Raw genomic sequence first — 27,581 nt, 5'->3', positions numbered from 1 at the left:
GCCCTCGTTACTGCACTGTCTGAACACCTCAAAGTGTGTGTGCATTGACCTCCCATTAGGTGGAGAAGTACTTTTATTCCTTTACAGGCATACACAAAAAGGCATGTGTCCAAGGTCACCTAGGAGGACTATTATAGAGCAGGGGACTTGAATAAACCTGAACATAGGAGCTTTTGAAATACCTATCCTTTTCCAGGGAGAGTATGAAAACCACCAGGACACAACCTGCTCTGGAAGTGGCCCTTCAAAATCCCCCATGGTGCTTCTGAGAAAGAAGCATGGGATCCCTGGAGCCACTGAGAGAGAAAAAGTAGAACAAAGCCTGATGTTTAGGTCAATGAGAAGAGCACTCCCTCATAAACAGGGAATCTTGGTCCCTGTTCCTAATCTGTTCATGTATTCAACCCTATGTATCTTTATGCAAAATGCATAAATAGTCTCTGGAGCCAGGACAGGAATTCAGTTTATTTCCCTGACATGGGGATGCTGGGTGTGGCCATACTGCGTGGAAACAGGAGTGGTAGGCTTGAAATCCCTTGGGGTGAGAAAGGTCTAGAACCCAGATTACTCACCTGCGACAGAGCTGTAACAGCTAGCCGCCTCGTTGACTGATTTTGAGTACGTGAGGCATGAGCTGGATGCCCATGGTAAGATTTTTGCTTTCCCAAATGGAGACTTTGGTTGTTTTTTCAGATGATCCTTTGTTCTGATGGTACTTGGAGTATTAGTGATCTGAATCATTCTCTGAGGCTGAGGTAGCTAGTTCTGCCTGACTGTGGCCTTAGGCAGTTAAGAACAGCATCTACTGTTTCCAAGAGCTTTGCAGCTGTATTATTTCCAATGCAAGCTTAAGTATCATTTTATATTACGGTTGGAGAACCTAAAGGTCTGATCAGATAAGTGACTTGAAAAATGTTTCACAAGTTACTGTCAAGCTTGAGGTGAAAAGTCTGATGTTACGGCTCCTAGTCCTGCCTTGGAAAAATGGCATTCAGCATTTAAACTATAGTTCTGCTCTGGTCCTCGAGATGAAAGGTTTCTATGTTATTGCCTTGTGATTCTTAATCTCAGCTGCATCCATCACGCAGCTTGTATAAAAGAGGCTTTTCCATGGAGGCTTCTAAAAGCTGATCAGAAAATAGATGACAAAACTTTCTTTCCTTGAAACAGTTCTATTACTGATCTTCCAGTTCTGCTGTTCTTGGTATTGCTTTTTCTGCTTGTTCCCTGTAAAAGAAAATGATTTGATGAGATTTCTCTTCAGTGAGACAAATGAGCAAGCTTGCAGACAGTGGAGGAATTGACTTCTCATCCTCAGTGCACATTTGTGCTTCCTTCTTTAGGAATGACCATGGAAGTGCTTGGGACCTTGATTGGAGCTGCACTTCAGGGGCAGATTGTGGCCAGTGCTCATTTCTCTCATCACTGCACTGTGAATCCCCCAGTAAACACAACCGACACCTGGCATGACACTCCCAGCTTTCCAGACCCCTCAGATCCCCTGTCACATCAAGTAAGTGTCTGTGGGAGCACACTAAAATCTCTTAGACAGAGGGGTGGGGGTGTTTCTGTAATACCATATCATATCATCCAGCCGGATGAGCATGAACATGACTTCCTTGAAATCAGTAAATGCTGACAACATAGCAAACAAGTCTTCCTGTCTGTTGTCTTTGCAACCATTTCTCAGCATGACAGCAGAATGACACTGAGGAGCTTTGCTGAAGATGCCAAACTGTAAAGTAGCTAGGAGGTATATGGCCATCCTTTGTTTTCACTAGGGTCTGATGTACAGTTTAAAATAGAAGCTTAGTAAGAAAAGCTTACTTTACTGTGCCAGGAATACTGCATCCAGCTCTGGGTTCCCCAGCACAAGACAGACACGGACCTGTTAGAGCAGGTCCAGAGGAGGGCCATGAAAATGGTCAGAGGGCTGGAACAACTCTCCTATGAAGAATCACTGAGAGTTCGGGTTGTTCAGCCTGGAGAAGAGAAGGTTCCAGGGAGACCTTATTGCAGCCTTTCAACATATAAAGGAGGCTTATAAGAAAGATGGAAGAAGACTTTACCAAGGCCTGTAGTAATAGGACAAGGGGTAATGGCTTTAAACTGGAAGAGGATAGATTTAGATTAGATGTAAGGAAGAAGTTCTTCATTGTCAGAGTGGTGAGGCACTGGAACAGGTTGCCCAGAGAAGTTGTGGCTGCCCCATCCCTGGAAGTGTTCAAGGCCAGGTTGGATGGGGCTTTGAGCAACCTGGTCTAGTGGAAGGTGTCCCTGCCCATGGCAGGGAGGTTGGAACTAGATGATCTTTGAGGTCCCACACAAGCCAAATAATTCTATGATTCTATGAAAAAATGGTGGCTATAGCAAGATCTTTCAGTTCAGCAACACTACTCTTCAAATTAGTTATCACTAGGGATCACCTGTAAAGATTAATGGCTGTTATGTGAATGAAACTGCAAGTCCTGCTTGGAATCTCTATTCTTGTGAAAATACAAATCACTGTTGAAAGTAAGTGGTTGGTAAGAGGCAATTAGTGGGAGCAGGGCTCAGTGGTTAACATGTGGAATGAACCTAGAGATCCATGCTTGTTTATTTAATTTTCCACAGCAGATTTTTCCTGTAATCCTGCACAAGTACTTTAATCTCTTCATGCTTCAGTTTGCTACTTTTTGAGAAACAGAGGAGGTTTTATATCTGGGAGGAAATCCTAAAACCTGATCCAAACACAATTTGATAGTCTTCCATTGTTTCCAGTGGTCTTGAAACAGGCCCTGAATCAAACAATTACCTTGTGTAGTGGTTTTTTCTCTGTCACTCGTGAAATTAGCAGTTTGTGGGTTTCATTTTACCAATTGCTAGATTCAGTCTCTCTTTTTATATTTTCATCTATTTCTCTGTCAGTGCATGTACTAACTGATATATAAAATTCCCCATGAAGAAGATTCCTTGACCTGAGTCTTATCTCAGGTGCTTGGTGTAAATCAGGATATATGCATTTGTGCTCTGCTTATTATACTTGAATAGCTCCTATTACCACTCTTCAGCAGCAGTAAAATCACAAGCTAAAGACATGTTTTTATGCATGCTTTGAATTTGCATACCCTGGCATGAGCACTGGTAGTCCAGGAAGGGGACTAACCCTTGCCTCCCCCATCCCCCAAACACTATTCTTTGCCTCTGTGCTAGCTGATCCTTGTTTTTTGGCACAGGTCATTGTAAGGCTTCTCAGAGAGCTGATCTGGCAAACTGCCTGGGGAGAGCTGGGCTGCTTCTGTAAGTGGCCATACCATTTTATAGCTGATTAAAGTGGTTTTGAAGCTGCTTGTTAGGTAACTTCTAGTGTATATTTTAACAAGACACAGAACATCATCCTGTTTTTCTTTTTAGCTTCTAGGACAATGTCTTGATGTAGAAAACTACTGTGCTATTACAACTCTGTGAATTGTCAGTAGGAGTAGTTTGAAAAGTTGTGGAGCTAGCTGAGTTTCATTGCACAGCAGATTCCCTGTCTGAATCTGCTTTATGCCATAATCACCAACTTCTACTTTCAAATCTCTTAAATGGCTTTCAAGGAAAAAAAAACCCCATGATCTTATTTCCTTTCTGTCTAACCACGTGTGCTTTCCTGTCCTTTTTGAGGTAGGAGAGAGATGGAGAAAGAAGCTTCACAGTGAGTTGAATGTCAAGTAGTTTTTTATTTTGAAAAATTAGCAAAGATACATAGCCTAAAGTAGCCAGGTAGAAGGTAATACCTTTCATTAAACTTCCCGATTTCATTGGGAAACAATGGAAAAGCTTTTAGACACACAAACATTTTCAGATCTAAAGAAGTTGCAGTGTGACTGGAAACTTGTCCTTTTTTTTTTTATTTTTTCAACTGTATGGGTTGATTTAAATAAAGAAATTACCTTCCTCATTTCACTTCCTTGTTTACAAACAGCCATGTGTTCATTTTTTTTGTGAGAATTTCCTCTTTATTTGTTTTGGTCTTTGTTTTTTTCCTTCTTCCACTGTTTTGTGTGTCACCTTTTCAGGTTTTGTAGATGAGTAGTATCCCATGGTTGAGAACAGTCTGGATTATGGTGTCCAACCGTTTTCCATGGGTGAGGTTCTGTTCACTCCTTGTTCTTTCCTGCTCTTTTTCGCAAAGAGCCCTCAGGCCTGGGCAGAGGCTATAGTCTGAATGAACTGCTCTGGCAACCCACCTCACTCCCTGCTACCCTGTTTTGTGAGGACCAAAATTTTTTGCCGTTCACATAACCTGGCATCAATTTGGTTGGATTATAGGAGCATGCATGGCCACCGAACCACGTAGGGGAGCTGCTTGTATCACATAACAGGGCACTTGCCTTTTATTCACACCATGCACAACAGAATACGCACCTAACTGCACAATCAGCAGGAGATTTCGGATCTTGAATGTTGGTTCTATGACTGTTGGACATTGAATTCTAAGTTGAGGCAGGACTAAGGTCTATGAACCTGAAGTACCTCCATGAGTCTAAAAAAAAATTTTTAGAAGAGGCCGAATCTTGACTTTTTTTAGTGCCATTCAGGAGTATTACCCTGACCCTTTTTGTCACAAGGACTAATTCTTAGCTGCTCAAGAGCACACCTACTTTAAAAGAAGACCTAATGAATGACTGATATTATTTTGCTCATTATTAAAGAAAGTGGAAGAAACGGTTATTTCTAAGCTCTCCTGAAGTTGTTACTGTAAGCTTAGGAGCAGATTTTTCCTGCTGGAAACCAAGCATGGATATTGATATAGTTTGTAGATGGGCTAACAAATTTTGTTTAGGGTCAGAGAATCTTATTTGGCCTACCATGAATAACCTTGATAGTTTAAGCTCAAATTACACTTAACGATAACCTGTGAAAGAAAGCATTTAATTCAAGTGCTTCAAGCAAATTAATAAATAAATAGACACAAAATACAAAATTCATAACAGATTTCTGTTACTATGCTTTTTTTTCAGCCCCTTCTCTCCTGGCTAGGCTGCTTTTGAGGCTGAAATTACCTCATTTAAGTGGCTTCAGGTATCTACAGTACTGCAGTCTGTAGTCTGTGCAAGCCATAACTGATAGCCTAAAAGTACCCTGTGACTTAATTTATAGCTCTGATATAAAAAAACCCAAACCTTTATCCCAAATAAAGAATAGTCCTGCATTCCTTTATTTCACCATGTCCCCTTCTAAAATGCAAATATCTTAACAAAAGCTGTTGTCTTGAAGAGTGGCTATACTTACACGCTTCATCTGACTACCTTTGCATCTATACTAAGTGACTTTATATTTGGGAGTATATTCTTGTAATTGCATGCTTATTTACTAGCTGCTTCCTAGATTTATAATCATTTCATTTGCAACATATAACTGATAATTTGGAATTCAATTTTCCTATCAAATAATCATTGTGTCATAAAGCTCTATAACCAGCACTTTTTTTATCTTTGATAACACAGTATAAAATAAATTATTACAGAATACTAAAGCAAAATTATTTTTTAAAGCTTTATTCCAGAGTCAGTGTAATCAGAGTTAGATACAATAAATGTGATCTGATGATGTGGGAGGTATCCTTGGGGGCTTTGTTCCCCTAGCTAATAGGAAGCAAAGATTTCTGAATTTGCTTGAGTATTTCACTAAGTAACTGGGAAAACAAGCATGCAAGCTACCATATTCTCAAAACATTGGCATGAAAGTGTGATTTCTAAAATTCATTAGCGCCTAAAGGAAGTTTTCATTATCATTATGTATAAATGCAGTAATTATGTTTACATCAGTACTGAGGCCTTTCCCACCCAGCATGAAGATACAGATTGCAGTCTGTGTAGCTAGATCAACTGGATTTACTAAAAATTAGAATCGCTCTACGGATGCTGCATGTTTTTGATAGATGACTGTGTATATCTATAGCTAGTCTGAACATAAACAAATTTTTAAAACATTCAGGTTGCCAACACAGTAGCCCTTTTGTTCGCAGCTTCTTTTTTTTTTTTTTTCCCCCCCAAGAAATAAATACTTATGTGCCCTGGATTTATCTTAAAGTAGGTGTTGTTTATATATGAACTGCAGAAGTGAACATTTTTCAGAGAGGTAAAAGACAGATAGTTGGCTGTATGTAGATGGGCATTTCTTTATTTGCAGATGACTCACCAGAAAGAGACCGAAATTTTCATAATGACTTGTCATTCCTCCTGTCACAATTTCAAATGTCTTTTTTCTTTTCAAAGGCAAAAGTTTATATGATTGCAGCAGGGGTCATAGGAGGTGTGTATCTTCTTGGAATTGTCATTCTTTTTCTTGGAGTAAAGGAAAAAGATGGTAAGATATATTTAAATATGCCTAGATTTAATAATAATTATTTCACATTTATCTATGGAAAAGATTCTTATTTTATGTATTCTGCTCCTCTTAGATCCTTATGCCTTAAATTCAGACAGAGCAATTCCTTTTTGTAAGGGGCTTGGACTCACCATGAAGCATGGTCCATATGTGAAGCTTACAGCTTCATTTCTTCTCATCTCGACAGCAGTTCAGGTAACTTCAGACTCTCTAAGTCCGTGTGTTGGCCTCATTCCAGTCCCAGCATGGGATAGTCTGCGGCAGCTAAAATGCAAATAACCTTTGGCTGGTGACTGGAGGTGGTGATCTAGGGGGTGGTGCCTTCCCCTACAAATCAGTAGGGAACCAGAGTCCTTTTTTGGTGCCTGGGGTCCTGTGCGGTTGGAGATGGTTCTTTCAAACGAGAAGCAAAACCAAAGTTCTGACCATTTATAGATGGCTCCCCCCCCCCATAAAAGGTGAGGAACTAGTCCTTGTGACCCAGATTGGGTCATTATATATTATCCATCTACAGTCTCCTGTGGTTTCAGTTGCTTAGAGGATGCTTTTTCTCTTCTCTCTGTTCTTCTCTATAGTGTGTGCCGCTTTAAACCATTGCCCCTTTCCTTTGCATAGGTGGCTGTTCTCAGATAGTGGCTGAACTGGTTCTTATGGAGTCTTTTGTGATGGAAGGCATTAGGTCAGAGTAAGAAGATGTTCAGAGGCAGGAGGTCTTACCTCTCAGAGCTAGATAGAGCTAATTTTCAAATGAGAACCTGCAGTTGAATGTGGTGCTCTCAAAAAGATGCAATATGTTCTCCCGTTGAGAGAAGCTGTAGAAAAACTTAAAGCCACTCAGTAAGAAACCCTTACTCCCCATAGTCCATCAATCTTTTTAAAGCTTGATTTTTGAGCTATGGTCAACTCGGGAAATGTGCTATTTTAACATGAACCTGTACATATCAGTTGAAGTTGGCTTTATTTTGAAAAACAAATAATATTCACATTTTTGTCAACAGACTCTTAGTCACATGAGCCATTGATCAAGTAAATATCAGGACAGAGGGCAAGAACAGGGCATGTAAGAGAGCAGTACTGTGTTCACCAGCAGTCCTGGTGAATTAGTAAGTTCCTTGGAAGGGCTGCTTAAAAGTCTGTTTGCCAAAGAATCGCTGAAGTTTCCTGTTGGCCTGGATTTGGGCACAGTTAGTAGGCTGTCCTTTACACCATCTGTCAGTCCTTGCTGGAATAGCAGAAGCATTTCTGCTTATATCTGGGAGCTGCAGGCACTGTGAACAACAGTAGAGACAGGGAGAAGATGAAAGGCGAAAAGTCCCCTATGGTCCGGACCCTTCCAGTATCCATTCAGTCAGTAAGGATACAGCGCACATCTGGTTGCTGCAGCCAACTACTTGCTGACAACACCCAGAGAGGAAAAGAACTTCTGTCAGTCCACATCTCTTTATTTTTCTATTTGTACAAAATGAAGGGAAGGTGTGAGGGGAGGCAGAAGCTGGAAGCGGTATTGCTCCAGTTCAGCCAGCGTGAGCAACCCTTGCTATTGTTCCACTGACTTCGTGGAATTTAGTGAGTGGATTACTGGTGAGCAAAGGAACAGACAGGTAAAGATGCATTGGCCATAATCCCAGAGCGTGATACTCTACATCTAAAATGAAGGCAGGTGAACTGGGACACAAGCTAGGGAAGGTTTTGGTGGCAATGGAGAAAGGATATATCTTTTATCCTAATTTGTATACAGATGATTGGCCACTTATAATCTACAAGCACACAAAGGAGCAAGAGTTGATCATACTGCTGTGGCATGATTATTAAATCCTCCTCTGTTGTTCCACTTCTGCAAAATTGCTGGATCTGGGCCTGAACCATATTCTGGTATTCAGAACCCCCCTGAATTCTGCAAAAGCATGGTGGCAGTGGCTTCATCTGTCATTACAACACAGTGCAGCTAGATCCTCCCATCCAATGAGTACTCAGACTTACGGAGATGTCTGACCCAAAGCTACACTCCATAGCCAAGGTTGTATACAAAACTAGCAGTTAGCTGCTTTACTACAGGAAGTTGGCATGAGTGTAATTGCAGCTGAAGAGTAACTTGTTTTGGAGTCAGAGCTTCTGGTGAAAGATTTATGGCATTGCTATGGAAAAGGAAGGGCAATTTCTTGCAGTAGTCTGCAGCTGTGACAACAACACAAGGCAATTGCAACATCAGGAATAAAGCCTTTAAACAGAATTCTCTCATAAGACAGTTCCTGTTTTGGTCATTTTTATGCTGTATTAGGTGCATGGTTTACCTCTTGATTGCCCCAATATTATTGGTATGTTACTCCAGCAATAGCAGGAGAGTTATTGCTTCTTTAATTTGTTGCAAACGAGGGAAGAATGAGACTCCCGAATTCTACATTTAACAAATCAGTCACCAACTATGTTTGGCTAGTATGGAGTGTGAAGTCATTTTTGTCTTTTTTAATGTTCCTTTCTTTTTTGGTGGTCACCAAATGTCTTCAATTCAACAGCTGGAACAGAGCAACTTTGTCCTTTTCTGCACTCATGCTGCTGATCTTCGCAATCACTTCCAGTATTTGGTGGTGACCATCTTGGTGAGTTGCATGTCTCTCCCATATTTTTATTTGATAGCTGGTTCTCACTGTTTTTTGGCACAAAATAACAGAAGACAAGAAGAGTTTTGTGTCTAGACAGAGCTGTTAGGAAGCTACACCATCTTTTCCACTGCCTGTTTGAAATAAAGCTGGTGTTCCCTACTGTACTTCTAAAAAAATTAATGTTTTGGAGCTTTTAATTAATTCCTTGTTGCTTTTACCTGTAAGTCACTTTCTGCTCCTATAAAGGACGAAAGCTCCTGCCAGAAATGAGGTCTGGAATCTTAGCTCCTTTTTCCCTTTCCCCAGTCTGATATGCTGAAAATTAAACAACTTTAATTTGTGTACTCATACACATGAGCCTTCTGGGCTAGGCAGTTTGCAAGGATAAATATTTTAAATATCCAGAGATATGAAGATTCCTCTCTAAAGCAATTGGCAATGTGATAAAAAGATCCTTTTACAGAATCTTTTTCTTGACATGCAGAGGTAGAATTCTGCTTGCTTAGGTGGTACTTGTAACTCAGTTACACACTGCTCCTGTATTGCATGATTTACTTCGTGGTTACAAGTAATATTAATTGAAAACTGCCATTTTCATCCTTCTGACCAAAGTCCTTTTAACACAAGTAGAACATTTAATGCTGCATAATTACTGGGATGTGCATGTACTGCAATTTGAAATATTTTGTAGAGAATTTGTCTACCATATAGAATACTGCAGCAGTCATTTTCAGGGAAGCTGTTGCATGATTTCTGACCCATTTGGCACAGAGACTTTGTGGAACCATCTGAGGGGAACTTCATTTCTACTTCTTGGTCCCAGCGCCCCACCCTTTCACCCTTTCTTCCCCTTTTTGATTCTTCCTTTCCCACATTAATAAGACAGATCTTTTCCAATTATTAAAACCAAAATGTTGGAGAGCAAGGGATGACTGCTTGGTATCTTAAGGCTCTGCAAGCAATGGACACCAAGAAAAGAAGCAAGAGGCAGTAAAGTCAGTAAAGAGTAGAATATAACTCTAACAATGAGATGACATTTGAATTTAGGTCAATGATAAGACTGTCATTAGTAGCAATACTTGGGTGCATTGGTACTATGTTGCCTGTGGTTGTTCCTGTTACCAGGTGAGTATTACAGTATATGAAATGGTAATGTTGACTGTAAGTGACTATTTCTCTTACAGGTTGTTCCTAAGAATAAACATGTAGTATGGGATATGTACTCTAAGTATATCTTAAGATAAGTGTATCTTGTGCTTCAGCTTTCTTCCTGTACAATGGGGTAGAGCTTAATTCACTTATCATTTTTCAGGTTTAGATAATGAGGCAAAAGGCATTAGCAAAGTATGACTATTTGCAGCATCTTTGAACTTTAATGACCGTATCATGTATAGCTAACTGCTGTGGCTTACATTAGGAAAGGGAATTTTTAAGACACTGCCTTCTGATATTTGACTGTGGAAAATTCTCTCATGGATAGCTTTTGTTTATAATACATAATAGTGAATTAAAAAAAAAAATCACTCAAAGGATGAGGAGAAACAGGAATCTGCAAGTTCACCTTCCTTTCAGACTGTAAGGTACTAGACAAAAAGATGTCTGTGAGCTCTACAGCTGAAGAAGAGAGTGGCAGTAAGCACAGTACGGATATGGGTTTTTGTCAATTGTAGGTATCGGCAGCTGTGAGCATTCCGTTCTGGCAGAAGTTTCTGCAGCGATTTGGCAAGAAGTGTGCAGCATGTGGGATTTCGGTAAGCAAATCCTTTGAGAAAAAAATCTGCTTGTGCTCACTTCATTTGACAACTGGAGCCACTTCAGGAGCTCTTTCAAGTGCTTATAACCTCAAGCTACATGAAATTTGCTCAGTTTTAGGGTTAGTTTTAAATCGTTATACCAAATTTCAGACACATTCCAAGTTTCCAAGAGAAACTTTTGAGAAATGGATTGATGCTGAAGGGAGGTCCAAGTTTATTTAAGAATCTGCACAAGCTCTGCATTTGACTGCTCTCAGAAGTGAACCCCAATGAGATTTTATAAATTCAGATCTCTGTTGCTTCAGATTGACAAGTTATCTGTTGTACAAGGCTTGTTTTGTCTTTGTATATGGTGCTGAGTTGACTGCATCTGTAATTCAGTCACAGAGGAGGAAACAGAAGTCTGTTATTCATCCTTCCCTAGAAACGTAAGAAGGCAGGGCTGCCCACATCCCTCTGAATGGAGATGGACAGTTATTAGTAAAGTAAAGAAATAGGTGACCTACCTGAGAAAAGAAGCCTAGTTTAACTTTGACTCATCTCTGCAAAGCCAGCTCAGCAAGCCTGCCCTCATCTCTGATGGATTATTTTAAGTCCTTCACTTAGTGCAGGCAGCAGCAATTTTCTGTCATCATCCTCAGTGAGTCATTGTATAGGCCTATTCCTCCCCATTTTTCCCCTGTTTACCTTCAATTACTTATGAAAGAGGAAAGAAAAATTGTCTGCCTTGTGCACAACAAAGCATGAGGACTTGGAAAATCTAGCCTGAAGCTATATGTCAAAATCTGAACAAAGTTTAAGTCTGGTGACAATTGTTGAATATAATTGAACAGTAATTTTTGGAATTCAAATCTGTGTGTTGGAATGACTTCCAAAGAATCAGAAGTAACTTTAAAACCCAAGTTCCAAATATGCTGAATGGTTATGTGTTTTGAAGTAGGCATCTGGAATCCAAGTCCCATCCTCATTTCTTTTTACCACTTCAGCAAAGAGAATTGCCAAAAGCGGTATTGGACCATTGACTGGACCAGGGAATGCAGATTTCCTCCTTAGGAAATCTCCTCCTCTGTCTACTTGGCTACGAAAAATGCTTTCTTCAACCAACTTGGCTCTATAAATTTAGTTTAACATGACTGGAAAGCCTGTCAGCACCTCTGTAAACATGGTTTAACTTAATTTTACAGTTGAGTTGCTTGACTGTGTTATGGTCTAAGTGGGGGCTGGACTGAAAAAAGCCATCTCTTTATTTCACCTTGTAGACATTTCTCAAGGGACTCAGTGTGTGCTCAGTGATGGATTTTGTGTCTGGCAATGCATCACAGGGGCTTCCTATACTACCAGCTTGTGTGATCTGTACAACTAATCTGTTCTCTCTCACTGTGAAATAAAATCACATCATTTAAGGCTCCTGTGTTTGTCACTGGGGAATGTTCTTCTGGAAGGGAAGGAGACAGGGGAGAAAACAAGGTTTTTTTTCTCCAAAACCTTACTCAGATTTCAGGGTGAAGGTGTAATTTGAAATTCAGTTTCCTGAAAAAAATTTCACACTGCTCCAGACTAATTTTTCCTGTTAAAGTGGTCCTATGTCGAAGAGACCCCTGAAAGAGTATAGAAGGCAGGGTAGGTAGATAAGCAACAAGAATCTTGGCTTCCTGCCACTGATATTGCTCCCCTTTTACTCATTCCTCCACAAGAGATGGCCAACAGTCTAAGTACTGACTAATTATCTAAACTTCCTGGAAGTTTAAAGCCTAGACTTTCTGGAGGTATACGGTCATGCCCAAGCAGGATCCTTGATAGCATTCTTCCTGTGATCAGGCTGGCGCACAGGCTAGGTAGGAATTATTCTCCTCTGTTTATTTGCATCTGCTTCCACATGCTATGTTCATTTAGATTGTCTGCTCTGCCCTCATGGGGAAAACGTTGAACTTAGAATCAGTAAGTCTCTCAGCTGGTGACTGGAGGTGAAGCTGTCATGAGAAATGTTAAGAAGTGTGGCAGCTTGTTGGTTCATGGTTTTGGCAAGGTGTCTGAAACTGGAATATTGCTCACTCTCACAACTCTAGCTTCCATCCTAGCTAATAATAGCTTTTGGCTGCGGGTTTTGGAGGATTTAGTAAAAAATAAAAACAAATCCAAAAACGCCTCCAATCTTTTCACCTCCCCACACATACACAATTGTTTATTTGCCATCTATCAGCACTGCGCAGCATAGAGGCATGCCCTTGGGTGAATCCTGGCTGTGCAGTCCCTTTTCCACCCTCCCATCCCCATTTCCACTCGCATCCTAGCTGCACCTTTTCCTAATTTGCCCTTCATAATGTGCTGCTGCACAGGCCAGTACCACCTTTAGCATCCCAGCATGGTCGCCTTCAATAGTGCTGTCTGGGAATGGACAAAAGACACGTGATAACTGTAGGATATTGTTTATGACTCGGAGGGCAGCAGGCCCTGTGACTAGGGAGCAGGGTGCCAATAACGGAGTATTTGCTTTAAAGTTGGAAAGAAGGAGATGCATTAGCTGTTTATTACAGCAGGAACACTGGCCCTGTGATTGCACTACCGTTGCATGTGTGAGACTTTAAGGCATTGTAGCCTCAGTCCTGCGGGTCGTGCTTCTCTTTCAGTAGAAAATTACAGTTACAATGATTATTATTATCGATCTAGAATTTTGTTTAAGTGCTTTGGTTTCTGAGTGGGTGCCCCGTGTGGAGCATAAGGCAGTCATGAAATTGCTTATAGGCAACATAAAATCTTGTATTGCTGGAGTGCTCTCTTGTGGTGAAATAACGATTTTGCCACAGCATTGGGCTAATGCAAGGATTATCTGTCTGTGCTGGGAAGTTGCAGTCAGGAAAGGTTATTTTCTGCCTCCTTAGGTTAGGAGCAAATGCTTTAGATGGGAAATGCATTTAAAACATAAACATAATGGATTAGACTCCAGGACTCCCAGAATCACTTATCATACAGAACTGTAAATAGCAGTGCTTAGGGGAATCACTCTCTGTGAAAGCTCTTCTCATACGCTCAGCTCCCAAGCTGCAAGTATAGAGGATTGAAACACTTAACGTTAAACTAATCCCCCATCATTAAAAAGCCCTGTGGATAAGCCCCTGGTTCTGGATTCTACATGTGCTGTGCCCATGGTTCACAGGCGTGGGAGATGGAGCATGTGATGTGTACAGGGCAGCTGGGCTGTATGCATTCAATCAGCATTTAAAATAGTGGATTTTCAATCCTGTAAGCCCATTGCCTCAAGCAGAAGTTGAGGAAATCAGGTGGTTTTAAGTACTGCCAGAAAACAAATCCTGAGCATCCCAAATTAGTTTGGTTTTGAGAGTAGCCTTAGTGACTTGTGCAGTGTCATGAGCCTATCTGGGTGTGTGGAATGGGAGTAAACCACATTGCCTTCCTGGTTTTAGTTATTGCAGAGTACCTAGATTACTTTAAAGTGGTCATTGGAAATGAAGGTGTAAGCAAACTCTTCTTTATTCAAGACTCAAGATGATCTGTGAAATAGGATATTTACGGTTTAAAATGACTGTTGAACCCCTGCCCCTCCGCTTGAAATGCAGTGTGATGATGTTTCAATGTTTTGTCTCAGTGAATTAAATAGTTCCACTGGCCTAGGACAGAAACCGGTGGTTGGTCATCACTATTACTAAACTGGCAGAAAAATCTTAGCACAAGCTGATTAGCAATCTCCCAAGAAATATCTGAGCACAGTTTGGGAACTAGCCCACTTAAGGGCTCTTCACAAAAAGTATTTATATGGCCACACTTCTTTTGGAGACTGTGAATGTTTAGGAGTATGAATGTGGCCAGGGTCTGCCAGCTGGCCTCATGACTGATAAATAGGGTCTTGGGACTGTTCAATTTACTAGTGCAGTTATAGCCCTAATACTGCTAACAGAGAAGGCACTAACATTGCTTGTCCTGTTTTTCTCTGATTATTCTGAATAGGTAAATAGAGATTGGCTCAGGGCTCTTTGGAAATGTCATTTCACAAAAATACTGAAGTATTAGGTGTTGCTGTGCATGAACTGTTTTGTAACACAATCTTATATTTTGAAGGGAACTGTCTATATACCATTGAGCAGTGCGTAATGTAAGTTAAATGTACTGTTTTTCTTCGTCTTCAGTGGATGATTCCTTTTGCAGTCATGCTAGTGACCATTCCAAACCTGATCCTGGCTTACTTAGTGGCGTTTGTCTCTGGTCTGAGCATTGCAGCATCTCTTCTGTTGCCATGGTAGGAGAATTTTACATCTGAGTTGGGGAAGGGGTATATGTCTGCATGTACGTACTACTGCATGGAATTTGCCTCTGAAAGAGGCAGAGTTTGGCAAGAGTCACTTCTTCCAAGAATCTTTTTCTGCTTTTATAATAGAGGCTATTTGCAATGACGTGACTTTGGTTGCCCTGTTATTAACAGATTACGTCTACTGTAACTGTAGCTGGTCTTTGTACATAAGAGTATGTAGATGAATCAATAATCTAAGTAGCTATACAACTTGTGATAACAGTAAATCAGTTGCCTAGGTTTGGTTTCTAACAGAACTACAGGAATGATGAAGTTAGATAAATCAATTAATGCTGAGCAATTAAGAACGTAGCAGAGGAAACGTAAGCCAAGCTATATATCCCTGATTGAGCAGTCCTCTGTTATAGATTAAATAACACAAAAATATGATTAAAAGAAACTGAGAATTCAAGGTCCTTTTCTCTTGAGGACTGAAAACATGTGGGTAAAAAAAACTACTCAAGGGTGAGCAGGGTGGGACATTTTCTCTCCGAAGGGAGTAATTATTATTCAATCAAACTGACCAGAAAGTAAGACCGCTGCTGAGAGCTGTTTTGCATTACTCATTTGTACAATGCCCTGAAAACTCCAAGAGATCATGGAAACATAGTTTGAAATAAGCTGTCAGACTACATAAGCTTTTCTGCACAGAGGGTGAGAAGCCCTTTTTCTAACAGTAAATCATGACATATATTGGAAATAAAATGTCAATTCACAGTTGATATTTGAGCAGCTTCCATTCTGATTCCCCATTACCAAATTCAGTCTCTTTGAAATAGAGAGAGAATAGGCCTCATTGGTTTCTGAAAATTTTGTTAGCTTGTCAAAAGAGTTATTTCAGAGTGAAACTATTCAGAGATTCAGAGCCCCTTGAAATCTTAAGAAACATGTTTTTTGTTGTTCTTTTTTTAGTATTACAACTTCTGATTGGAATGACAGTCAGTCTAAAGAATTCTGTCACCTCCCAGCAGGTGTTTGATAGTTTTTCAGCTGGTTTTCTACTTCATAATATGTGGCCATGTGTTTCTTACATGGATTTTTGCCCTCCTGTCCAGCAGTAGAACTTTTTGAACTGGATTCTTTCATGTGCATGACTACCTCAATAAGATCTTAAGAAGGGAGGAGGGGTATACTCTTTCAGAAAGTTTGGACTTTGAGAAGAGATTTTGGCTTGAGGTTTTCTTGTATGTTGCTCATCTCTAGGTCAATGCTGCCTGATGTTGTTGATAACTTTCGCCTGCAGAATCCTCATGGAAAAGGACATGAAACTATTTTCTATTCTTCTTACGTTTTCTTTACCAAGATGTCAGCAGGAATTGGCTTAGGAATTTCTGCAGCAGGCCTGGAGTAAGTAACACTGTGTTTCCATTTAGTGGATCTACTCTGAAAGCATTCTGCCTTTACCCTGTAGAGTTAATTGCCTTTTTGCCCTGAGCCTGAAAGTGCCAGCAGCTCCAGATGTCTAACCACTAAAGACAGGATTGTTATCATCTAAGCCAGACCACTGAGCATTAAGCTGCCTGCCCTAACATGTTTCAGTTCAGAAGGACCTGACTTCCCTTTAGATTTTCCTTTTTCCAAATTACTCATGTAAATTTTAGTGGCTTATATGAATAAAGAACTAAACGTGAAAGCTCAGCAGATGAAGGTCCCCCACAAGTGATACAGCTGCTTTGTGCATTCCCTGTTGCATCTGGGTTGGACTCTGTATATGAGCTTGTAAGTCTTTACATGGACTGGAGGGCTTTCAGGGGTGCCTAGTGGCCTGTTCAGCATAAAAGGATCACCGATTCCTGCATGGTTTTAGGGAACTGGACACTGATCGGAGTCAGGAACAGAGTCTTTCTCACAGCTCTGCCCATCACCTAGACCATGTCAGTTTGGAAGATGCTTTGTGTTCTCCTTCTACTTTTGCCTTGTCTGTTCTGACTGGACAGTCAGGTTGAGAAGGTGGTCAGCCATCTCCTGCCCTGCTTTTGTGCATGACCTAGCAGAAAGGGCCTTTGCCTGCAGCTGCTAGGTTTCAGTATACATACAGCACACAAACACACAATAAACACTTAGAAGGGAACTTGTCTGAAATACTATCTAGCCCTTGGCTCCAAGTTAGATTTTGGTAACCAGAATGTTTTGCTTCAGGGCCTTCAGCCGAAACTGCTAAATAACAGGCAGTGCTTGGCTGAACATTTCAAGCTTAGGAATTTTAGATGCTTACTGCTAACACCCTGTCGTGGTTTAAACCCAGCTGGCAACTAAGCACCACTCCGCCGCTCGTGCACTCCCCCCCCAGTGGGATGGGGAAGAGAATCAGAAGGGTAAAAGTGAGAAAACTCGTGGGTTGAGATAAAGACAGTTTAATAGGTAAAGCAAAAGCCGTGCACGCAAGCAAAGCAAAACAGGAATTCATTCACTACTTCCCATCAGCAGGCAGGTGTTCAGCCATCTCCAGGAAAGCAGGGCTCTCCATCACGCGTAATGGTTACTGTATTATCAACACTGTTTTCAGCACAAATCCCAAACATAGTCCCATACTAGCTACTATGAAGAAAATTTACTCTATCCCAGCCAAAAGCAGCACACACCCTCAAACAAATCGCTGTTCACCAATTAGCCCCTTTTCAATTGCATTCCGGTTAGCTCCCAGCAATTTGCCAAGGCAGATGTTTGTGGGAGAACACAGAAGACAGTGATGCCAAATGAGCTTAAGCTTTGATAGGTGTGTGTTCAGAGGAAAATAAAATCATTCCACAAATTGGGAATGGAAATTTGAGTATATCAGCAGTTGTGGGACTGCATAAAAGACCTAAATCAATGAGCTGTAAGTGTGTACCTAACTCTAAGCACTTGAGTAAATTTGTCTATCTTGAGAAGAGTGCTTAAGTGTGTGTTTAAATTAAAGTTAATTATTGCTGTTGAAATTGGTCAGATTACTTGCACACTTTTAAAGCAGAGCCTAAATACTTGGCTGAATATTAATAGGAAACACATAACAGATCAATTTCGTTACATGGGATTCCATGCTTCTCTTAGTAGTTAAATGTTACATAATAATAATGAGAAAATGCAGAGGTAATGCAGTTATCTGTAAATCGAGCACAAAGATGAGATTTGAAAAACAAGATTTGAAACATGTAATGAGGGGAAGGAAAAAGTGAGGTGTAGGGGAAAAAAGTCTTAAAGAGTTTTGGGGGAAAGGAGTGACCCAGGAAGGGGGCCTTCAGATGAACAACTGCCTTTTAGCTTTGGACATACACACACACCACTGTTATTTCCATTTGTTTAGCTTTACTGGATACAAGCCAGGGATGTGCAGACAATCCAACGATGTGATCCTCACACTGAAAATCCTCATTGGAGTGGTCCCTGCTATCCTCATCCTTGTAGGTTTATTTATACTTCTTTTCTACCCAATCACTGAAGAAAGTCGGAAGGAAACAAAGCTTGCACTTGAAGTGTTAAGGTAGGTTTGAACTGGCAGCAAACAGCAGTAACATCACCGCAGCAGCTCTTAGTCATACTGGGCAAAAATTATTAGCTACCAATATACACCTCTATGTTCCTTACAACAAAACAAAACAACACTCTATTAGCTGAATTATTAACTGAATGGTACCATTACATGCTCCAGTATCTTATTTTTGTAGTGTTGTACTACCTGCTTAGAGGACCATTTATCAGATATATTGGCTGCTATATTTTACTTTTTCTCTGGGGTGGTGCACAAAGCAGTATTGCAGGGCAGTATTTCAAGCCAGAAATGAAGAATATTCTACATAGATTAAATTTCTGGAGAAAATGTCAATAGTTACAATTTACTTGTATATGGAAGAAAATGGGATTCTTGACTGCATTCTTGGTGTTTATGGCATATGAAAAACATCCAAACCATTCAGAGGCGTAGGCAGGAAAGATCGTGGGAGAAAAAGAAAGGAGAGCTTTGAGCTGTTCTTTCCCTTTTTTACCCTATCACTCTGCCTTCTTCCCCTTTCCTCCCTCTCCAAAGAAAATCTTGCCTAGCTCAAAATTACCCACCTCTGTCAAATGAAGCCTTAGTATACTGAGGACATATGTAAGAACAGTCTATCCTAGCAGATTGATGGATTAAATATCGACATATATTGTTACTCCATCTTGTTTTTATTGTCCCAAGTTAATGGAGTTGGAAACTGATTTCCCTGTCAAGGGATCGATTCCAGGCCCTAAGCGTGGGTATCTGGGACCACTTCATTGCCCTGAGGTATCTAAGATACCTGCATGGGGTTGGCAGATATGGCACAGGCCTCTCGTGCACCAGCTGCTTTCTTGAGTGGCAGCTGCAGACCAGAGGGGACAGGCTAAACAATCTAAAATGGGACTGGTCCTCCTGTTTAGGTACTTTAGTCACTGTCCATAACAACTACACCTTGCTGGTGGTTCTCAGTTGTTTGAGATTGCTAGACTGTAGCTTGATTAGTTAGCAATAAAAGCCAGAAGTGTGTTCATGTATCATTTGTTCTGCTTTTAACAGAAGGAGCCATCAAAGCACAGAGAACCTGGATGACCATAAAGAGGACACTTCTGTCTGAAAGCTCTGAATACAGTGACTTTCCAAATACAGTCTCGCATCCCATGCACAAACTCTGTGAGAGTCTTCTGGGACATTTCTCTGCTCACATTTTATCAAAAAGGATAAAGGATCATTCTGACATTGTCAGTAATGAAATTAAGAGAGGACACCACCATGCAAAATATATATTGAACTCCATGCACTGTGCTAAAAAAGACATTACAAATGTTCAGGAACATAAGCTATTGAAGGCTTGGGAGTTTTTTGTTCGTTTTTCAATGATTAACAGAAGGCTGTGATTTCATTGCAACAGGAGATTCTAGGGACTTGTAGAACAAGGGAAAAAAGTGTAAATGTGATGCACAACCCAAATTTTAACTCATGTGATGTATTTCACCCTTAGAGCCTGGGGTGGATTTTGAACAAAAAGTCTACCTATAAATTGCACACTGTTGTGTCTGGTAAGCACTTGGGAATCCTGAAGTATGCTATACGAAGTTAGGATTTACTTTGTTTTGAAATGAAGCAAATCACTGATGCAGGCACGTTTTGAGGATTTTCTCACACAGAGTTTTTTCTGAAAGAGATTTTGATGTAATTTAACTTATAGATTTTTATGTGAAACAGAACCTTACATTTCTCATTACTAGAGTTCCTTGCTTCTGACACCTGTAAACTCATCTTTGTCAGAGAATGAGTACTTAACATTTTCAAAAACATAATCTCTACTCAGGATACCCCAAATCAGTAGTCCCTTCCAAAAATTAGACTATGCCATTCAAATTTCTGTAAATTTTGGCCTTTAAGTAATCATGATACTCACCCACTTCTCATGTGGTGTAGGCTCTCTGCCTCACAAAACACCATGGCATGGCTGTTAATCTCAGCTTGCACACAGTGTTTTATAATAATGAGGCTACACCTGACTTTTAAATGGTGATTTTTTTTCAGTCAGGGATATGTCATCATGCTTTAGATACATTAACTGAAACCTCATTTCTACTATAGATTCACAGTGCTGAACTCATTTTGTAGGTGAAAGACACACCTAACCTCAGATACTTTCTGGAGCACTTAAGTTCAGACCTGGTCATTCTGGGCTGCTTCTGTAGTCAGTGGAGATACAGAGACCTCCAGAGGCTGGCTCCAAGCTTAAGCTAAAATGACTGGACTCTGAAGACGTAACTATATCTGGAGGGGAGAGTGATGAATCCCAGAGTTGAAGGCTTGTTCACCTTGAAGAAATTAGCACAATGCAAGACAAGACACAGCCCACTGACTTCACTGCATGAATATGTGGGAGGGTGCCTTTATTTTATACTGGAAGTGCCTCTGGAGGACTGGCTTGCCGCTGTTAGGGAGCACTTGCCGTAGGTGTCACTGGAGGCAGTGACTACAAGTAATTTGCTCAGGGCCATCTGGGAAGTGACTCCAGTGCTGGGGAACTGGGAAGGCTTTTACTGAAAGACATTGTAAAGTAAAATCAGTGCATCCATTGAGTGTCTCATCAAGTTTAATACTGAAACCTTTTCAGGAAAGTTTGAAGTCTAAGGCCTAATGAACTGTCCTAATTCAGCAAAACACTTAATCGTGAGTGAGCTTTTAGGGATATTTTGAGTATGCGTGGGTAAGAGTTAACTATGTTTAAGACTTCTGTTGAATTGACATCTAAGGCTGGGGATTTTTTGTTTCAGTTCTTGGACAAATCAAGATATGTATGCCCGGGGCATATGTGTTTACAACAAAAAAACCCAATTTTGAGTCTGATGGAATTTGAAATAGTAGATTTACTGCACTTTGAAGTAGGTAAGTTATGCAGTAATATCACATAGCTCCAAAACATCATAGAAAACAGTTTTGAGGGTTTGATTTATTTTTTTATATTTGCGTATTTCTGAATAGTCGTCTTTAAAAACAACCAGAAGTCCCAGTAAAGGCCGTTAATGTTTTTTAATGGGTTATGTTTTCAGCTGTTATAAATCTGTAGCTACAAGGCAGTGGATCCGTGTCAGTTTACATAAGCCGAATACTTAGCCCAGTGATAAAAGGGTTGCAGAAACTGCTGGCTGTGGTTGATTGGAGTAATTTGAATGTGGCTTAAGATATTATTTCTAGATCAGTTGTGCAGCTGCCTCTAAATTGCACAACACTGAATCTGAATTCACTCTCTTGCAAGGTAAACTTAGTTGATTATAAACTGTTTTCCTCTTTCCAGAGAGACAATGTGATATTTACCTGCATTCAGTCCTCGCTTTGCATATGGTAGTAATAAAGGGAACTGCCAAAATCAAATAGAAAGCTTCTGTAGATGAAATGTAGCAGCAGAGTATTTTTATATTTTGAAAATCTCATTATTTTATTTGATTATCAGAGTTGTACTTTTGTTAAGAAAATGAATGTATTTTTGTAAGTAAAAAGAATGGAAGAGTAAGTGCAGGGTAAGATCTTTTTTTTTGTAATTTTCTTTTTTTTAGGGCTCAGTGTTGGTGCTGTAAAATGAATGAACTTTTATACGTCTCCTTGTCAGTTTTAAGTGATGTGTATGCCTTAAGTATGTTCGGAACATGTGACTGAAAGAAGCAGGTTCTTATATTGACAACCATTCAGATTAAACGCTAATCTAATGTAAGCCTCCTGCCTTGCACTGACTGGCAGTAACAAGGGCCAGGTTCAATCCCCAGGGGCTCTCATCCAAGTAGCACCCAAATACAGTTGTAAGAATATGGGAGATTGGGTTAAGCCAGCTGGGTGCCTAATGGACAGCACTTCCCCACCTGCACGCAAGCAGTTCCAACAAATGGATTTACACAAATAGAGGAAGAAAAGGTTAACAGAGTTACGTGTCACTGGGTAGTCCCCCATAAAGCAAACCATGCCCATTCCTTGCCCTTGCTGAAGTATAATGATGACAGCCCAAATCTTCTATACTGGGCTGATTGCTGGTATAGTCGGTAGCTGAGCTAGTCACTAGTCATCTCTTCCAGCTTCACCACCCTTGTAGTTTCTGCCTAAAAATAATGTTGAAACCTTCCAAGGTTATATGGGCTTCCTGAGCATTACTGCTGGTGATCAGTCTAACCGTGGGTCACAGCTAACCACGTAGGCAAGCCACCGTTCCCCATCAGGCACTGAAGGAGGGGGTTGCTGTTAGCCACCACCACCAGCCGTGTCTCCTGCAACCGTGTTCTCCAGCCCTGCTGCACCCTGTCTGTCCCTGAGCTTGCTGACCTGCCATGGCTTAGGTGGATTAGATCACTTGTGCTGAGTCCCCCATTTTAATAGGTGAATACCACCTCAGATGTCTGTCTCTGGGGAGTCCCTGAAGGCTGGGACCTTCAGTTTCAGGTCACTGGGTTTTCAGGAAGGGCTCTGTAGATTTGGGAACTAATTCCTTAAGTCACGTCTGCACCTTATAAGAATTGCCGCTAGATTCAATCCCTACTGCATCCTCTCATCTCTATTCACCTTCTGCATTCCAAGTAACATAGTTGAAGTGGACAATGTTTAAAGCCAAACCCTGCTTTTTTGTGTTCATAGTTTGTTGCCAAATATCACTTGTTCATCTCCTTTTCTATTTGCCTTTCTGGGCTGTAGATAGAAAACTCAGAATTAAATCAGTCTTCTTGAGAAGAGGAGTTTCCTTGAGGGAAACTCAGGTCATTTAAGACCTGGTATTTGTTGTCCAGCTCTTTGAAGATGGAGAAGGCAAGTTAGTTCAAAGTCTCATGCAGTAGGGTACAGCCAGTAGCAATCTAGTGTATAGGGGTCAATCACATACCTTGTATGAATTTCATGTCATAGTTAGGTAAAAAACAGTCTCAAAGTGCCACAATAGAGTCTTTCCCTTCAGAAAACTTCTAGACTGATGGAAACATCAGTTGGATTCATACAACTAGCAGGTGAGGGAAGGAGTTTTCTGTTTTCCTGCAGTTTCAGAGATCAGAAGTTCCTTGTGCTGCACTGAATGCTTTTTTTTTTTTCACCTTAACTCTCTGCAAGATCATGGCTCAGATACCTGGCAAGAGTGCTGAGTATTATGGTTACAAAAATGTGTATATGTTATAGGATTAAAGTATGAAATCAGATGGCTTTCACATCATTAAGCACCAAATCTGCTGCATAAAACAGATGCTATCTCCCTGGGAAGCTTCATTCAAAAGACACAGTAGCAGCATGTGTTGCTGTCCCTGAGGCAGAGGAGGAGACTTTTTGCTGTGTTGCACCTGAGAATACACAGTCTCCAAAGACACAAACTGGCATGACACAGAGCTGAACAAACAACGGAGGGAGAATGGTGCAGAGCCATGGCACTCTGCAGAAAAGTTGGGTCCTCAACATCATTTCAGAGATGATTACAGAGCAGCAGTCTCTAACCCTAACTGGAGAGCAGCAGTGCTGTTGGATGGTAGGGAAACATGAATGTTTGCTCTAGAAGTGTGGAAGCAGAAATAAATCTTATTTCCTGATCTATTTCTTGTCCTGAATGATGTTAGACAAGACTATGAACTTCAACTACACCCTTCAGCTTTCTGTCCTCGTTTTTGCTGGACTCTGCTGTAGATGGTGAGGAAGGATTGCTCAGGCCCCATGGAACTGACGGTCACTTGCGCAGCTTCATCAATGGAGGTACGCTTTGGAGACCCAGCACCCATCCCCTGCCCGCTCATCTTTGCTGATGTATGTGGAATCATCTATATTCAGCAAAGGATCAAAAGGATTTCCTTTTCACCTTAGTATTCTCCATCATTGACTTTCATTTCTGTTTTACCTGGAGGATGTTTTCACCTGCCTAGGGCCAACACAGGCCACCAGCTTGTCATCATGGTGATGGAACCAGGTTTACACCAGCTGAGAAGTTTCTGTCCAAATTGGCTGCAGCCCATGAGGAAGTATTTCCCTTGTATTTCCAGAACAAACTCACCCCTTGGTCACCTTCAAAGTCATCGAGAAGAAGCTGCACATTTGCCACATCCAGCTTGAGCAATTCTGCCAGTGCTAGCTGTGTCAGATTGTGAGTCCGAGTGCATAGACGTACCTGCCGACATCAGTGTGGGATGAATGCAGAACTGTAGCCACCTCCAGACTCCTGGCAAAGCCTCAGCTGTGCTGAGCTGGCCAGGCAGAGAGAATGGGCAACTCCAGAATTCCCAAAGTGACTTGTAGGGGTGAAAGAAGAGCCATAAGAGAAGAAAGGTCCCTAAAACCACCCTGCAGTCCTCTCCTAAGGGCTCTTGGATTGACATCAATGACCGGGTGGAAAGATGTTGGATGTGGAGACCCAAATGCCACATGCAGAGCATCAATTAACACTTTCTGGTTACCAGATACTCACACACTCAGCTTGTCCCTCCCTGATTCCCTGCCTGAGCCCGTGTTCATACAAAAGCAGATCAATGGAAAAAACCAGCAACTTGACTCAAGAGATGATCAGAGACTGCAGCAAACAGGGTGGAATTTCAGTGCTGGCGGATTCCCAGGAACTGGACAGTCAGCAGAACTAATGCTATAAAAGCTAAGAAGGACGTGTCTTAATTATTCTGGCTGTGCAACTGAAATAATGAGGAGCTTGACAGAGGGCACAGTTAGAAAACATGCTGGGATGTCAGCCTTCTCCGTGTCATAGCGCAGAAGGGAATGTGTTTTGGTCCTAGTGCTGTGAGTACTGATTGCAGGCTTGGTGTCTGCGGACAGTAAAAAGCCAATTAGGAAGTGCCTGATAGACCCGCTCTAAATGAGGAGAACCAGTAGGCAAGTGCAGGGTGTAACACACAAGGAACTCATGCAAGATACACAAAGGGAAACAGAGTTCAATCTTTCTTTTCCTTCACCTTTCTTTTCAGACCCCACCATGTCCTCCCTGTTTGCCAGCAGTCAGTATTGTACTTGTTGCCTACAGGGTGGATCTGAGCAAGGAAACTGTACAATAAATCCAGGACTAAGACATATTGCAGGGCAGGCTGAGTTAATCCAGAAATTAATTGAAACTGGACATAGTTTTGGAGTAGTCAGCGGTGGCACTTGGTGAACACTGGTGTGCCTGTGGCCCCTGCTTGGGTGGTTGCTCGGGGTGCCCGGAGAGCCAGATGTCCCTGGAGAAGTAATAAAGACTAATAGGAAAGAGGGATTTGGATCTCATGGGACAAACCGGGGACAGAGTAGGCAACAGGTTTAATTCATCAAACCCATTTTGTGTTGGGCATAGACTGCTACTGGAAGATGATTCTTCCCACCACCAGCTGGGGTTGGAACCCACACTATGCCAAAAAAAAAAAAAAAAAAAAAAAAAAGGAGCTGCTAGGGGTAAAGGAAGCACAGCACCTGCCCACGTTACAAGAAACAGGATGGAGGAAAAAAACCCTCGCTTTCCAACTTGTTCCTGTACCTCTCCACTTTTCCTCTTCACTTGTTTCATTTGGAAAACTCACAGCTGGTAGCTGAGGATGAATGATTTGATTTGCACCTGAAGTGTAACACTCCCACTGCGGATGAAGCAATGGAACATGGTGGGACTTTGGCAGCAGAAGCTATATTTGATTTTTAAGGTTTCTGGCTTCAAGAAGCTTTGATTTATTTTTTTTTATGTCTTTGATGCCTGGTTGTGAGAAGCCATTTACTTGGTGCTGTGTTCTTGCATCCTGCCAAATGGAAAAGCCAAGGATCTTTGGACAAAATGATTTGTCACCTACTGGTCTACATGGTGGTTGCCACTGGGCTTTGTGGCTTTTGGTTAGAGTAACGGTGATTGTGGACTGCCTCCGGATTAAACAGTGACAATTACTGAGAACAGATGCTTGTTATGTACAGGATGAAGCCCACAATTGCCAAATTATTTCACCTGTTTTCCTCCTCCCCTGTGCAACAAAAGCTGTTAACTTCTAGTTGCACCACCCAACACTGAGTGCTCTTTGCAGCTTTCACTGATGTTGTATCTTTAGTATTGGATTTTGTGGACAGATGATTTTTTGACAGTGGCTAAATTTCCAAATAGGCAATAAAAAAAGAGATTACATTAGTCCTGAGACAGCAGCTCCAATTCTATAATATCATCACTCGATTCCTTCTCACGCAGTAAGCGCCACTGTGAAAGCCTGATAAACTGCTTAATGTTATCATGCTTTAATTTTATGGGTAGCAATCTTGGATTACTCTTTTCTTCAGTGCTGCAATCCATACTACAAAAACTTGTGCTGTTTTCCAAATTTCACCTTTGCATTTTCTCTCTCTCACTACAAAAGCCCATAGAACATTTTCTTCTGTCAGCCTTTAAATTGGATGTTCTCAAGGTGATGGGTTATTGGGACTTCCCTTCTGCCTGTTCAGCACATATTAGCTATGAAAATTAAAAGAGATGCATTGAAGGCAATGTTGTTAATATTAACAATATTGTTTCAAAGGGAAAAATTTCAATATGAAGAGATGTTTAGAAATATTAACTGGCAAATGTTGTTATTCAAATGTAACTGAAGTCACTTTATGCCTATAACAATGTACTGGGTCTGGCTGGGACGGAGTTAGTTTTCTTCATAGCAGCCTGTACGGTGCTTAGGATCTGTGACCACGACAGTGTTGATGACCCACCGATGTTTTGGCTGTTGCTGAGCAGCACTTGCACAGCATCAGGGCCTTCTCTTTTTCCGGCTCTGTCCCACCAGCGAGCAGGCGTGGGGGGGGCACAAGAAGTTGGGAGGGGACACAGCTGGGACAGCTGACCCCAGCTGACCAAAGGCATATCCCAGACCATATGACATCGTGCTCAGCACATAAAGTTGCAAGAAAGGAGAGGACGGTCGGAGTTACGGCACTCAAAACCCAAGTAACCGTTATACATGCCAAAGCCTTGCTTTCCCACAAGCTGCTGAACAGCTGCCTGTCGATGGGACGTACTGTGCAAATTCCTTATTTTGCTTGACTTGCAAACACAGCTTGTTTTACCTATTAAACTATCTTTATCTCAACCCATGGGTTGTTCTTGCTTTTGCCCTTCCAATCCTCCCCTGTCCTGGACAGAGGAGTGAGTGAGTGGC

General features: G+C 41.2%; 1 protein-coding gene across 5 annotated transcripts in view; it reads left to right on the top strand.

The window, feature by feature from the left end:
• Positions 1-27,512, top strand: part of MFSD2B (MFSD2 lysolipid transporter B, sphingolipid) — a 46,317-nt gene extending 18,805 nt beyond the window's left edge. For 4 of the 5 annotated variants that reach the window (XM_052809766.1, XM_052809768.1, XM_052809765.1 and 1 more), the window contains 9 exons: positions 1,344-1,513; positions 6,243-6,333; positions 6,428-6,549; positions 8,868-8,951; positions 10,625-10,705; positions 14,851-14,960; positions 16,215-16,358; positions 18,295-18,471; positions 19,519-27,512. In XM_052809766.1, coding sequence (XP_052665726.1) covers positions 1,344-1,513; positions 6,243-6,333; positions 6,428-6,549; positions 8,868-8,951; positions 10,625-10,705; positions 14,851-14,960; positions 16,215-16,358; positions 18,295-18,471; positions 19,519-19,576 — 1,037 coding nt within the window. In that variant the 3' untranslated portion in view covers positions 19,577-27,512. The remainder of the gene's footprint in view (positions 1-1,343; positions 1,514-6,242; positions 6,334-6,427; positions 6,550-8,867; positions 8,952-10,624; positions 10,706-14,850; positions 14,961-16,214; positions 16,359-18,294; positions 18,472-19,518) is intronic. The other variant, XM_052809769.1, reaches the window with a different exon arrangement.
• Positions 27,513-27,581: the final 69 nt, after the last annotated feature.

Source organism: Harpia harpyja, chromosome 15, assembly GCF_026419915.1.
Source record: "Harpia harpyja isolate bHarHar1 chromosome 15, bHarHar1 primary haplotype, whole genome shotgun sequence".
NCBI classification, from domain to species: domain Eukaryota; kingdom Metazoa; phylum Chordata; class Aves; order Accipitriformes; family Accipitridae; genus Harpia; species Harpia harpyja.
The sequence above is the reverse complement of the archived record's forward strand: the minus strand, read 5'-3'. Positions and strand labels throughout refer to the sequence as shown.